The sequence below is a fragment of the Stegodyphus dumicola genome, chromosome 3, assembly GCF_044657685.1.
Source record: "Stegodyphus dumicola isolate Sdum_Otavi_A_Nest chromosome 3, ASM4465768v1".
NCBI lineage: Eukaryota > Metazoa > Arthropoda > Arachnida > Araneae > Eresidae > Stegodyphus > Stegodyphus dumicola.
Window position 1 is genome coordinate 252658357 of NC_140770.1, and position 15659 is coordinate 252674015.

Genomic DNA, 15659 nt, shown 5'->3' on the forward strand with positions numbered 1-15659 from the left:
ACACAAAAATGTCACTATGCAAGGAATTTTTTCCTCCCTTACGTATGCACTTATGGTATAACTAGAAGCACTTACAGCTAACAACCAGGAGGCCCCAAATTGAATTCTGTGATGGCAATGCTGATTTTTCATGTTTCCTGCCTCAGAATAAGTCTGACTGATTCTACAAGAGGCATCGAAATTTGACTTCCACTTTTATGAAATATTTAAATTATATATCAGTTTAAAAAATGATGATGATGAAAGAAGTCATTATATTTTTATTGAAAACTTACTTTAAGTTTACATCTCAAATTTTCTATTCAATTTACGGATTTTTCATGTATACTTTATTTAAAATGAAATAAAATACATGAATTTCTGTTTTTCGTGACATAAAATGTAAAAAAGTATTTCACTATGCATTGTCAAATGACAAACTACAAAACCATATTTTTTTACATCAAGTGTTACAAATAAATCTTTTGATACTACTTCTTAACAAAATTGATAAATACAGGTAAAAAGGTTTAAATTTTGATACCGATTTAGCAAACAAAGTATTATACACAAGAATTAAAAATGTTTTATGTAAGAAATGTACAAAATACATATATTATGGGTCTACACTACATATATAAAACTATAAAATTGAACAGCATATATGATAAAAACAAAGTACAAAAAAGATTTAGTGAATAATTCCTAAACAATACTAAACGTACAATTTTTTTCACATAATTGACAATTTTTTTATTGCTATTTGTTACAATACACTACAAATAGTTTCAATGATCGTATGTTTCATGTTTAAAGAACAGCATATGAAAATACATGCACATTCACCAGACTTCATGAGAAACACATCACATTGTTTCACAATCACCAAATTTTTGCAGAGTACAGAATTTTTTTTTTTTTTTTTAAATGCACTGCATCAAAAACAAAATTTTTTACATTCAGATAAAAAAAAAAGGAATGCTATCTATTAAAACTCATAATGTTCTCTAAAAATAATAACATATATAAAATATATAAATTACACAAATATAAATATTCACAGACTAATGAGATGAAAAAATTTACAAAAGTAGTCTTAGCTTTATGCTCTGCCAGTTTACATGTAACACATTTAATGCTTCTAAAAAAAAACAAAGGCAAATAGAGACACATAACTATTATCTCAGTACAACACATATTCTAAAATAATAATAATACATATAATGCCATTACAAAAACCACAAAAGAAACCCCCCAAAAATATGGAAACATTCATTTATCCCCATTATATTAAAACTTATTTAGAGCACATACCTTCCAAAAACAACTTAAATATTCCATTTATTATCTTTTGATACTGCACAAAATTTTTTATCTGATAATGTATAAAATACTATACACAAAAACAATTTAATTCCATTTATTATCTTAATATTGCACAGAAATTTTATCTGATAATGCATAAATGTATATTACCAGAAAAAACTATGCAAATCTAAACCAAAGAATCAAATTTTTACCAAGAAAATGAAATGACTAGAATTTAAATTACATTTGGAAGATGCTATATGAAGCATTTACAATTCAAATTTTCTGGTCCAGTCTCAGATTCCTATTATTGAAACTGCCAAGTTTTCTATTATGAGAGAACATTCTGAAAGTTTTATTACAAAATAAAAATGTAACAGTTTTAGTACTCCATGTTTCATAGCAATTAATCAGACTTGAAATCTAAAAATAACACAAGTGAGGCAGCACAAAAGCTATGATTATTTTTGTGATACTTAATTCGTCAATCAAATTTCTGACAACATATAAACATTTAAATAAAAAGTGAACATCATTTAATCACTTAATTTTTCTTTCATTAAGTCAGAAAGAAGCATCCTTTTCTTTACTTTTAAAGAAAAGAGGGAGGAACAAGTGTAAACTTTCTGAGCAGCAGGGCAAAGGAGTAAAGACACTAGAGGTTAATGAAAGAAGTCAAATAAGGGGTAGAGAGAGAGCAGAATTTTCCGACTCCTCATCCCACACTTGGGCAAGGTATAAAAATGAGGCCGTAGGCACTGATCTCTTAGTTGTATGTCTTGAAATCACACACTCTCAGCTGGACTCTGGAATTCACTTAATGCTTTGATGGGAGCAATGTGTTTCTTTTGAGAGCCTTTCCTAACTTTAGCCCTGACTTCCTCTGGTTTCTCCCTGCGTACAAGAGGTTTCTTCTCGGGAGCTTTCATTTTCCATACGACTATAGGTGACTATAGAAAAATACACACATATATATATATAACTCTAAAATGTCTTTTCAGTAAAAACAAAATTACAGTAACTCATATAATTACCAGAAATATTTAATCAATTTATTTAGAAAATACTATACATTGGCTAGGTGTATGTAGTCCTTATGTGGCCTTTATTTTCAAAATTGTTGGTCTTTTTGGTATTTTTAAATGTAAAAAATCAATTGTGTAAACATATATTCATTAAAAAACAAAAATACAAAAAAGATTAATTTTTATACAATAAAAATTGACAGATATGTTTATGTCTGAAGTTTTAATATTTCAAATACAAACTGAAGAGCATAATGTTTGAATCTGTACATAGTAACTAAAAATAAAATATCAATTTAGTAAAAAGATTCCTGATGTTAACAGAATATGAAATGCAGATTGTTGTGAAAAAGTTCTGATCCATATAATTTGTTCCAGAAAGGATATTTTAAAATTTCTAGAAAACACTAGTAGGTTTAAGTACTGGCATATAGCCAACTAATTTAAATTGAGTTTTCAATGATATACTAAAGGCCACAAAAGGACTTGGGTGCACATGCCTGAAATGTTTGAAAAGAAAGAGTAGATGTAATTGATGATTATAAAATTCTATGTCTGCAGTACATTTGTAAACCTGTTTATATCTCAAAAACTTGATGAACAACAGAATAAGAGATATGTATAATATGTGCACTACATTATGAATTAAGGAGGAGGAAAGGAATATGAAATAGTAAGCACAATCAAACCCTGCTATAAAAAACCTTAAAAAACAGAAATCTGGGTTGCTGTACCTGACATAATTTTAGTAGACACATGCGAGAGGGGGAGGATCAGCACTAGCAATAAGAGACATGAATTGTTATTCTAATTTTTGGGGGGATCAGGGGTTAATTATAATTACAATCTATAGCTATTAATTTAAAAAGAATTTCTGCCCTCAGGTAAAAATAGCCTTAGTGTGTTTGCTTATAATCTAATAAAGCCAATCCTTTTTCAGCTTCATCATGTAATAATCATCATACATGGCAAATTACTTAGAACAAACATCATAATAACCCTTTCCAATACAATAGACCTGTTCATATCTCTAAAATACAAATTTATAATGATCAATAATAAGTTTTTGCATTAAAAAGTGAACTGCCTTAATAATTAAACATGTTCAATAGTGAATTCAATGGTGTTATTATGTATTCAGCATGAAAATAATCTACAGTCCTGCTAAGACAGAGACCACAAAAAATTTTTATTCATAGTTTTGTTTAAAAAAATGAAGCCAAAAAATCATTCTTAGTTCTACAATTTAAATTAGAAAACTTATTGTTAATGTTAATTTATGCTTAATAAGGGGTAGTAGGTTTACTGTGTGTTCCATTTCTTCATCAATATCATATGTAGAAACTTCAATATCTACATTTTTAAGTTTAATTTCTGCCACAATACCAAATCACATCTCTGCATGTAAACATCATAAACATGCCATGTTTGAAAAAGCTCCGTCTCATATTCAGAGGATGCTGTAGCATTTTTAGAAATCTTGTCTAGTTGCGCTTCTTTTAAATAAACTTTGTTAGATCATGGTGCTTAAAATAATTTTGAATAATGAATTCTATAACAAGCTACCATGACTTTTTTTGAAATTATCATTGCATCAAGAAGGGAAACATAAGCTACATCTTCAATGTAACTCCTCCAAAATATGTAAAATCATTTTCTTTCTGTTAGGATAATTCAAGTTCTAATCACTCTCTAGTGCACAAACTACTACATGATACAAGTTGAAAGGAAAATGTCTCAGTGCACAGTAAACTTTTGATATCAGCGTCTACAGCACACCTGTCAAATCAAGAGTAGAAGTCCTTACATTTGGTTCAGAGTTCCTCACACCACTTCTGCAGCTCTTTCTCAAACAATTCGGATGCAAAACTTGCAAAACGAAGACATGCGTTTGGCTTTTGCATTTTAATGCATTTTGCTTTTGAACTATTCCATTCATCAGATGTCTATGTTTGGCTCCATTTAAAATGACAAACACTTTTTCTTGTATCTTGAGACTTAACTAAAACATTTTCAGATTAATTGATAATTTTTTGTCTGACAAGCCATCCAAGCACCAGAAATTTAGCCCCTGCAAATTATTTGGTGAATTAATTTACCTTTGTCTGTAGCTTTTATTCAGATACTGACAAATTGCAGCTTTTTGTGAATAATGAATCCTTGTTTCTACATCTTAATGCTAGCAACATTTTCCTTGCATCAAAATTTTTTATCAGAATAAATTGCCAAACCCTGAATTCTCTACATGAATTTAGGTAAACTGTCTCACTAATAAAAATTAGTTTGATTCCATCCATTTTATATTTTTCAAATAATAATGCTCATGTCATTGTCAGTGAAACATGCTCTTAAAACACAAAATATAAAGGAATTTTTGATAATGCATTTCAACCCAGAGCAACACAATAATTCATATAGAAAAACTGAAAATGAAGATCCCACTATAGCCAACCTGTTGCAGACACAGTGCAATAAGAGTCCATTTCTATTCCTCCATGATGGACTTAATATATGGAACCCAAAAAGCAACCTCACTGAACAAATCAAATGATTCGTACATGCAAGTCGCCTCAAAAGCAGAACTTTTTTAGAACTAGTAATGGATGACTGAGTGGTAGGTGCAACTGATTACTTCTCATCTGTGTGTTTCATATATAATTAGTTAGTAATGTGCAAATGTGAATTAAAATATATTATTATTTTAGAAGTGCCTTTTGTCTGATGAGTAGATTGTCTTCAATTAATAAGAATACTCTCACTATTATCTGGATTATATATATATAAAGTATAAAAAAGATCTGACACGGTAAAATCTTTATTCTTGATTCAAAGATATCTATACTTTCTGGTATTTAAATTTAATAATCAAAACTTAGAAATATTTCACCAAGCCTACAAAAGAAACGAAGAAAAAAAATTATGAAAAGCAGTTTAGAAAAATTCAGTTACAGACAGAGCTCATTATGTCTGATTTTCATACATTTGGTTGTTTGCTACAGCTTTCTAAACTAATATTATAGTACAGGAAACTAGACATGGTCAAAATTTTCATCTACTATCAGATGAGTTTTTTATAGCCTAATCTGACTGCATACAACTAAACTTTAACCCCTTCGCGCCGACTGTCACGTATACGTGCCAGCAACGAACACACTTATCTACCGGCTGACACGCAGGCATGCCAGAGCATTGTTGCGTTTACTACCGACTGTCACGTATTTGTGCCAGTACCTTGGAACGTTTTTCAAACTATAATTTCTGCCACAAGATGGCACTGTATGTCCATATGGTTTCAGATACATGTACATTAGACCTTCTACTCGAAATGAGAGAAGCATGACTCACATACACGTGTTTTTGATTATATAAACAAACGGGGAACTAAATGTTTCCGAATGGCGTGATTTATGACGTCTCTTTAAATCGCACTTTATTCGCACGTGGTAGTTGTTTATTGTAAGTAGAAGTTTTATATGCGCTAAAGCATTGTGTATTTTGGTTTACAGTTCAGTTTTTAGAAAATAATTAGAACTTGTTAGACGTGAATTCTTTCTGTTTTTTACCGTTTCAATGTCGAAGCGTCGAAAATGTTTAACAGAGCATGAAATAGCAGAAATGATGCAAAATATTTCAGATATTGATTCTGAAAGATTAACTGAAAGACATTTTCCAAAACTTTGTTCAGAAGAGACTGATAAGAAAATGAGACGACGATGCTTCGTTTGTTCACATTCCCGGAAAAATCCTCCAAAATGGCAAATGAGTTATTACGAGTTCAAGGAATGTAACATAGGACTGTGTGTAGATCCTTGTTTTAAAATTTTTCATACGAAAAGAGAAGTTTAAGTAATATATTTAGTTTTCAGATGTATAATTTTAAGTCATAAAATGGTGAGTAATTAAAATAAAATGTGTAAAATATGCATTTAAACAAGAAATAAGGTAATTAAAGTATATATATATAAATATCTATAAAGCATAAGCCGTTTAAATACTCTATAGAGCATTATTAAACAATGCGTTGATACTTCGGAAATTTCATGGATTTAAGGCTTAGTAGCAAAAAAGCCCCCAACCCTGGAGAGACGCTCGCGGAAGACACTGCCGGCCTCCGCGATAAGCGCGCATTTTCACTACCCGGCTCGAAGGGGTTAAAAATGCTGCTGAAAAATACAACTCTTCGAGCATCTGCTGATTAAGTGCTCAAATTCTGAGAAAGCTAAACCTCATCATCAAGAAGGCAATCTTTTCATCAAAAACTATCCATGATGCAGATCTTAAAACAGCACATCTACATAAATTTATCTATTTACCTATATTTATTTATTGATTACTTTGCCATCACTAGTGAATTCATTACATTTTAATTTGTTCTTATCCCTACAAGCTTTTTACCTGAAGCAAGTTGCCTTACTTGATATACTCTTGCTATAGCTCTGATGCACATCAATGTGGGCTTTAGTCTTACGCAGGTATGAAAACAAACACTTCCAATAACATTTATACTGATTAAGTGCTTCATCTATGATATTATATCTATAGTTAGAGACCTCCTAAAAGGTGTTTCCCCCCCACACTATCAAAAGAGAAGTCTAATCACACCTATTAATATAATACAGGATTACAATAAAAGAAAGAGAAACTTTCAATGTCATGCATACTCAAAACCATTAGAACAGTAGACACATAATTTCTGTTATAGTACAAGAATAAATTTCTTTCCCCAGGATTCCACCACGAGAAAATTTAACATTGTGGGATTGAAAATGTATCATAACATTGGAGATCAAAAGATAAACTTCCATTGGCACAATGACCTTCAAGAGTGTGGATTCTGAGGTTTCCTTATATAGGAAGAAACCTCAAACTAAAATGAAACATCACAACAGACATTACTGTGTGTCTATGGCAAGAACATCTCTCGCCAGTTTGTCTACAGCTGTCAGTTGTCGTAGAAACGAGCCCTGACCCATTTTCTGCAGGGGGTGTCTTGAAGATTTACTGCTTAGTTTGCCACCTTGGCGCATTTAAAGATGATTCACATTTTGTTTTAGTTTCAAGTAAAATGCTCGTTGATCCTCTGCGTCAACCCCGAATCCAATTTCCGAAAATGAAAATTCGATCGCGTAAATAAAGCTTTTGCAGTCAAGAAACGGTCTTTGATTTTGCTGTGTGAGGTACAAGTCGCTGAATTTGGCATCCCTCTAGAATCTAGAGTCTAGATGTACAATGAGTAAAAATACATCAAAATAACTTGTAGGGAAATAAATTTTAAAATCCGTGCTTATTTTTTAAGAAAATTTAAATTTATTTAAAAAAATCATACTATTATTTTGTTTTTTTATTATTATTATTTGTTTACTTGCAAAATCATAGATGACATCTTAGAAATCTACTTGATTGCCCCATTCTCTGTAATATAGTATAGACGCACTTCATAAATATAAAATAAATTAAATTTTTATAGTTCTCCCCTCTAGCTAATCTACTGTGAACATTCAAAGCAATTTCTTCAGTCTTTAAATGACGTTCAGCTATGTTTTTATTTCAAAATTTTCTGTTAATTTATTGCTTGTGCTTTAATAATGACTAAAAATTTTATCATTAAATGTGGAATCATCTGAAAGTAAAAGCGTTTATTTACATACCCATGCTCTCAATAAATACTTTTTGCGAACATTTCTTCTTTTCGCATACCTTCAAACTAAACCAAACGGTGGTCAATTTAATGGTGAAAGGAAGCAAAGGTGAATTAAAATCAAAACTGCTTTTACCTTAATTACCAGTGGTTTGTTTTGTTTATACGATTATGGAAAGCCTCCACGGTTAAATGTTTAAGAGGAAGAAACTCTTTTCCCTTCAGCCAACAGTCGCCAAAAATAAAATAACAATAAAGCAACTCTTGGTTCGGCCCTATTTAAAATATACTAGCCCTGTTGCTATAGTAGCTGCCACCCGCCAGAAGCTGAAAGTCTTCATGGCGGCACAGCTGCTCACCCAGTGGTCTCCTGCCACCCGCCAGACACTGTGGCGTGAGCTGTTCTTGCCATAGACAGACAGTACACATTGATATATTTAAGTGCTGATGAGGTCGTGTCTGTTTAGAAAGAATTAGAAAATAATACTGATAAATAGTTTAATCATGCTAGATGGGACCATGAGCACAAACATATTTATATTATGAAGTTTTTTATTTTTTTAACTTTACCTGTATTGCTTTTGGGTTGCGACTTTTATCAAGGAAAAAATGGTTAGAACTTTCATAGGGATGAAATTATAATCCCAACTTTCCCTTTCAATTTTCTTTGTTTTATTGCATAATTTTCATTACAATGAATTATATTATTATAACTACACAATAATTAATATTTATTATATATCTTTTAGCTCTTTGAACTAAAATATATGTGCATTAATATAAACTACAAAAAAGAGACAGTCATTTATAATAATAATACAATAAAATTATTACAATAGTTATTTATTTATTTATAAAAGTTATAATAAATAATTATTATATTTTTTGGGCTAAAATCTATATGTCTTATTAAACACAGCTGAAGTGAGGGACGAACAAATTCATTTTAGAAAAAAAAAAAAGAAAAAGAAAAAAAAAGAAAAAGAAAAAGAAAAAAAGAAAAGGAACAATAATTATTGCATAAAAGATCACAATATTGGCAATATTACATTAAATCAACTACGATCAGGGAAGACCACATTCAAATGGGGGTAAATATTCTCTTTAATTTTTTTTTTTTTTTTTTAACTACAGAAATAATATTTCTGATAATAATTATAGTTCCATTACTTTTAGGGATCTTATTTTTAAAAGTAAGCAATGAAATAGGCACTGTTCACATATGTTATGAAATTCATATGTTATGAAAAAAAAAAAAAGTTTAATATTTTTGGTGTCAAGTGTTGCACATCAATGCCATTCTTCATGTTTATTTCTGCATATATGAAATAAAGGTATGAAAGACAACTGATGGCAGGATCACCCAATGACACAGGGACTTTCTTCCTTGGTTAGTAAATTCCTTCTTTTCAGTAAACAGAGATTTCTCATGTGACCTCCTCACCCCACAGCATGTAATTAACACCCTTCTGGATGATCCTAAGTGTTTTGGCAAAATGCCAGCCAAGGTTGCATTTGATGTGGTAAAACTATATCTGCAGAGTGACAAAGGACTCATATATAGAGCATTCATAAATTTACCATACAATACTAAACCCCATAAGTATTTTGACTATATCATTAATAATTTTGTTTCAATATGAAACTTAAATGTGATTTATTGCTTTTTTAATAACACTGTACTAAAATTTGAAGATTGGTTGTAGATTTTAATTCAGAAAAAGCACACAGCAGCTATCTGTCAAGGAAAGAATGCTTTGGAAGAGGACTTTTTAAGGAAACCTGGCTTCTATTTATATTTCATATGAAGAAAACCATGAAAATGTCATGCAGCAGCCTGTTTGCCGGGATTCGAACGAAGGAAAGTTCAGTGGTCAGCAAAGTTAGTTCAGTGGCCACTGAATCCACTTGGCCATCTAAGGGCACGGCTTTCAGAATTTAATTTATTAAATTTTGACACAGTACAGTGAGGCTGTCTAAATAATGGGATGTCTTTATACAAAACCTTCTAAGGGAAACTAGCTTGTTACAATGGGGAAAACTATTAAAGCACCTAGCCAGCTTATTTGGCAGAGTTTGAGACTGGGTCAACCTACCAGTGTTCCAACAGCCTTGTCCGCTAATATGTGAAGTTTTAAGGATATTTTGATAAAAGCTTTAATACGGTAGCTTCGCTCCTCCAACTGATAACTGTTAAAAAACACATTCATCTGCTTTAAAAAATCTACTGTTAACTGGATTGACTCATTAAGTTTTTTATGCAATTACTAAATTTTTTAAACCTGAATTTCATAAATATTTACAGAAGATTTCATTATATTTGGCCTGATAATTTCCTGACATAGTTATATTAACAACCTTTTTCAGACACTTATTACATTTATTTATGTTCACTCACGACACTCGCACAAAACCACCTATTTTTCCGAAAGTCCTTTCCCCATAGTTTTATACAAGTTAAAAATTTAAACATTTATTTTTAATAACAAGTATACAAATATTCAAATAAAGTAATATTTGTTTACCTTGAGCTTTAAATTACATTTTGAAATAAATTATGTTTTCTAACTTTCACTAATCGCATGCTTTCCAGCGTGTAAAAAGATGCAAGGATGATTACTTTCTATTTTACTTAATTCTAATCAAATAAGAACTGCATACAAAAACTAATTAACTTTTCAATACTTCATATAAAATTTGAACAAATTAAAAAGGAAAAACTTACCAAATTATGTTTATCGAGATTACAATATTTACTATATATGCAATGATAGGATCACTTTCACTAGCACAATTTGTACAAGTCTTAATTTTAGTCAGAATTCAAATTTATTTAATGAGAGAACCACAGAAAATTTGTTATTCTAATGCACATAATTTCCCAATTCCATTGAAAATACAGGAAAAAAAGGAGGAGCATTTTCATATTAAAAATTATTTTAAAATTTTATTACTTTAAAATATAAAGCAAAAATAGTCAATTTAAAATAAAAACCTAGAACATAAAGAATTTGGAAGATCAAATAATTAAAGAAACTCTCATTTTTAATTACTACATGTTTGAATAAATAGCAATAATAATACTTACGGCAACTTGAACACTTCGTGGATACTAAAAAAAAAAAAAAAAAAAAGAAAAGAAAAGAAAGAAAAGGAATTTTATTTAGAACATAAATGTAATTTCATCTACTACATAAGCATAATATTACAAGATTTAAAAGCATTTCATATCACCACAATTAATCGTAAAAATATATAGATTTCATAAAATCACAAACATACTACATCATTTTATGATAGCTATATAAATTACCTTAGTAGATGCCACGTAGGAGGCTTTAACTGTAAGGACAACAGCATTCATTAAATTCTTTGCTGCCTGAATTAGTGACGTTGCACTATCCAGCTGGAAAGTCAAAGGAAAAAAATATTATGTGCACAAAGATACATATTTTGCATTTGAGATTAAAAAATAGTATACACAATTAAACTACATTTATATGATAAACACATTCTTTGCATGGATAAAATCAAGCAACTTATTTCTCATACTGTTCAAAGTTGGACAAACGAAATTTTAGCGAAATATTTGTACATTAGATTTATCACACGACACCTTTAACAACAGGTGAATATGAAAGGCAAATTCAAGTTAAGTGTTGGCATAGCAGGTCTTATGACAAATTATTCATTCAAAATTTAAAAATACAAATTTCTATCATTTGTGAATGTGAAATGCTCCTGCAAAAATTTTCATACGCTGAAATGGCATAGAGCAAAGATGATACAATTCAATTAAATAATACCAAATAAAGCATAAAAAATAAAATTCTATTAAATGCAGGAATATGATGATACATATACAGCTCAAATAAAATATGAAAACGTAATATAACCATTCAGAATGTCTTCTTGCAGTTGATCAGAGTTGATGAATATATAACTGTGCATAAGCTTATACTGGCCTTTCAAGTATATAAATAAAACTTATCTTCTACCTGTAGTTTACAGGCATGGTGAACAGCTTCAACCATTGGACATCTGTCAACTGATATCAGTCTCTCCTACAAGGTAGATGCATGGTTGAGCTCCATCATTACACAAACAACGAAAATTGATGCTTCTGTTTCATTACAAAGACTATATGAACTTAAATCGAGATGGCTAAACAACTTAGTTCTCAGCCAAAGCATGGATTCACTAGTATAAAATGATGTATGTTTGGTGGAATTTCATCTAGCTAATTCTTTAAAAGTTACTCCCACTAGCCATCAAAATACTAGCAGTTCATACCATTAGCAGTCACAAAGTAATTAACAACTGCAAGTTAAAACTCTTTGACAAGTGGCACACTCATACCCAGTTCCTGTATATATCAAGGCAATATGCAGCTGGAGAGATCTGTCAGAAGTTACTGATAGGCAAATTTTGCCTTTTTGATTACAGAATACAGTGCTACAGTTTATACACAATACATTTTCCAGTTTCTTAATGGCACTTCTGAGGAACAAGCCTTCATCAGTGAAACCAAGTCACAGGGCAGATTCCTTTGTTTGTAAGCCATCTTAATTGTTTACATTTTGTGATGATCAACTTTTCATTTTACATAAAATAAGAATATTTCTGATACCTTTCTATGACAGCCATAACTTTTCCATATAATCTAATAAATGTGCACCAGAATTGGTAGAATTTTCCAACTAGATCTACTCCTAATGATGTATTTTTCTTGAGGTTCTGATTTTAAAAATCAGTGCTGAATTTTTACCTACACAGGAAAACTTCCTACAAATTAAAATATAACATAAATTACCTGTTCAACAAAATTTAGAACAGTGTATATAAAAATGCGCAGACAATGTATACTAAAGAACCTCATGAATCAAATAAGGTCCACAGCCCTAAGTTGGTTACCTCTACTATACAATATATAATACTATTTTAATGAAAATGAATATAATGGGATCAGGCTACGGTGAGCAAGAAGCTACTGTGACTTTTAATAATTTAAATACACTCCTGTACAAATTTAAGTCAGTATGGTTACAGAAAATGTCAATAATGAAAAATTTTATCACACAGCTAATACCATGTTATTCAATTAAATCGCTGAAGTTCTTTCATACTCATTTTTAGCTTTTTATTTACTTCCTTTCTCCTCACCCTGTTAAACATCATACAGTGAATATTATTGCATCAAGCTTATCATTTGAATGCAAAAGCTACAAACTTTTATATGTTAAAAAGATAATGAATTAAGAGGTGCCCATGTTTCGGGGAAGGATTATGTTATTCAAAATCTGATGGCTCTAGGCACTGCCATTTTTTCATAATGTGAAATATATACACACATTCATGCACTCTATTCATTTTTTAATTTCTTTAAATTTAATACAGAGCAATAATATTTAAATTAATAATGATAAGAGTGATTCAATGCAAAATGCTGTTTCGAGACTAATAGCCCTTCTAGGCTAATGCTCCTTGGGGCTAACAATGAACTTTTAAGAACAAATTTCTCTATTTCACTTATAAATCATGCATAGATCACCAAAATATTATTCATTTGAAGGCAGAATCGCAATGAACGAGACCTTTGTAGAGTATCCTCTAATTTTTCTTATAACTGCATGGGGGGAAAAAATACAGATGTATAGCATGTTAATTGGACCACTAGGAATGTTTTGTTAGTTAATAATCTGCAACTGACAGCATGCACAAAAAGTAAAAACATTTGTGCAAGTCTCAATAATCAGGGAATGTTGTTTGCAAAATCTTCTAACTCTTACTGTGAAAAATTCTGCATCATTCAGAAAATTCAAAGCTGGCAATGCAAAATCTAAATGTTTAAGGATATTCACAAGTAAAATGAAAATTTATTAATTGAAATAATTATACTTACACCAGATACAATAAGGCTGCCGGAGATGTTTTGCACATCGGCTTTCACTTTACTAGTTATATTCAACTGATGACAATACAGAGCTATCCTTTGAAGGTAAGCTAATAGATCTTTTTTAGTACTGGATTCAGGACACTAAATGATAGGATGCTTCAGTAAATAAATACATAATAATATTAATTTATATATGGAAGCAATAAAGAAATCTGATGTTTGATGATGCAGAACAGTAGTCTCAGTAGTTCCAAAGCAATTTTATGCAGCCCACGAATAAATTTTAATTATATATTTATTATAAATATGGTGATAATAGTTTTAGAGGCATAAGGATATGGCCTTATGAGCTTACATGCAAGACAGCTATTGAAGGGAAAAAAGAGAGAATGAATAGGGTAGTGCTTTGTCACTGTCATTATATGCTTGTACATCAGGCCATGTGATTAGAGTACTGTTGTATAGAATTTTCCACACTGGTATGGTCAGTATATTTAGTTTGCCAGCTGATACCTGGTGGTGCTTCTGTAATCTGAAAATTCTGGTTAAATTTAAATGTAAATTATTTAGAGATTAACTCCATATGCTAGAATTATCTGAAATAAATGTCAAGTCTAAAAATTAACATTTAACTGTCAATACCTCTGAAAGACAAGAATAACTAACAGAAATTACTTGCAAGTACCAACCTTTAAACTTCAGACATAAAGTAGAATTTTCCCCTTTGTGTTGTTATTGTTTATGTATGTTTTGATAACTATTCAGTTAGTGAAATTTAAAACTTATTTTACTTATTAATTTTTGTTTTGTATAAAATGTTATAGTCCGTCAGCTGCTTTCAGAGCATTTGGCTGAGATGTAATCTGAGTTTGAGACCACCGATGTAAAAGACAGTGAATAAAGATATTCAATCAAATAAATACAATGTAGCTGATTTAGCACGTTCTATTTCTTGTTCATGGGATATTCTGAAGCATCGTAACACTTTGTTTTTCCCATATTAAAGAAATTATATATAGTAATAAAAATGAAGCAGCATACAATCAGCAACCAAGATATGAAATGCAGAGGTTATGTAATGATGCAAGGTTAGGAATACTAAAACTATGATTCTCCTTTGTTTCTATTGATTAATAAAGGTTATTTTGAAATTTTAATGTTATTATTGACTGAAGAATTACATAAGTATATGCATCATAAGCATTATATAAGAACCATATGGCAGGGATTAATTTTGATATGACAGTTTAGAAAGAACTAAGGGAAAGTGGAAATAAATTAAATAGGAGATTTAATGGCCTATTACAAATTATAGTTAAAATTTTGCCTTACCTATTCCTTGTTTTATGTGTGTGTGTGTACATATATATTCCTTGTTTTATGTGTGTGTGTGTACATATATATATATATATATATATATAGTTTCAAAAGAATAAATTGAATTTAAATACAAATTTAATTATTAAATTTAACAAACATGTATATACGTAAAAAAGCAAATTTAAAGTTAAAACAATTAAAAAAATGTGCAAACATATAAAAGATTTAATTTTCGAACTAATCTACAATATCATTTAAATTCAGATAGCATAAATAAATCAAGTGCAAAACCAAACCATGAAACTTATATACAGAGAAAGAGAAAAATACAATAAAGCAAAAATATTGAAATATAAGAGACGTTTAAATTATTAAGCTGCAGTTGGAATGCGTACAAACTTATTCTACATAATAAATTAATGCTGGATTTTATTTCAAACATTCCTTATTTTACATATGCTTAAAACATTTAGAAAAAAAAAAAAGACAAATA

The 15659-nt window shown here is 30.1% G+C and overlaps 1 protein-coding gene across 3 annotated transcripts in view; it reads right to left on the bottom strand.

Moving 5' to 3' along the window:
* Nucleotides 1-240: 240 nt before the first annotated feature.
* Nucleotides 241-15659, bottom strand: part of alpha-Cat (catenin alpha) — a 68339-nt gene continuing 52920 nt past the window's right edge. For all 3 annotated transcript variants that reach the window (XM_035350282.2, XM_035350281.2, XM_085814053.1), the window contains 4 exons: nucleotides 13853-13987; nucleotides 11264-11356; nucleotides 11039-11062; nucleotides 241-2237 (listed from right to left, as the gene is read on the bottom strand). In XM_035350282.2, the coding sequence (XP_035206173.1) occupies nucleotides 2073-2237; nucleotides 11039-11062; nucleotides 11264-11356; nucleotides 13853-13987 (417 nt within the window). In that variant the 3' untranslated portion in view covers nucleotides 241-2072. The remainder of the gene's footprint in view (nucleotides 2238-11038; nucleotides 11063-11263; nucleotides 11357-13852; nucleotides 13988-15659) is intronic.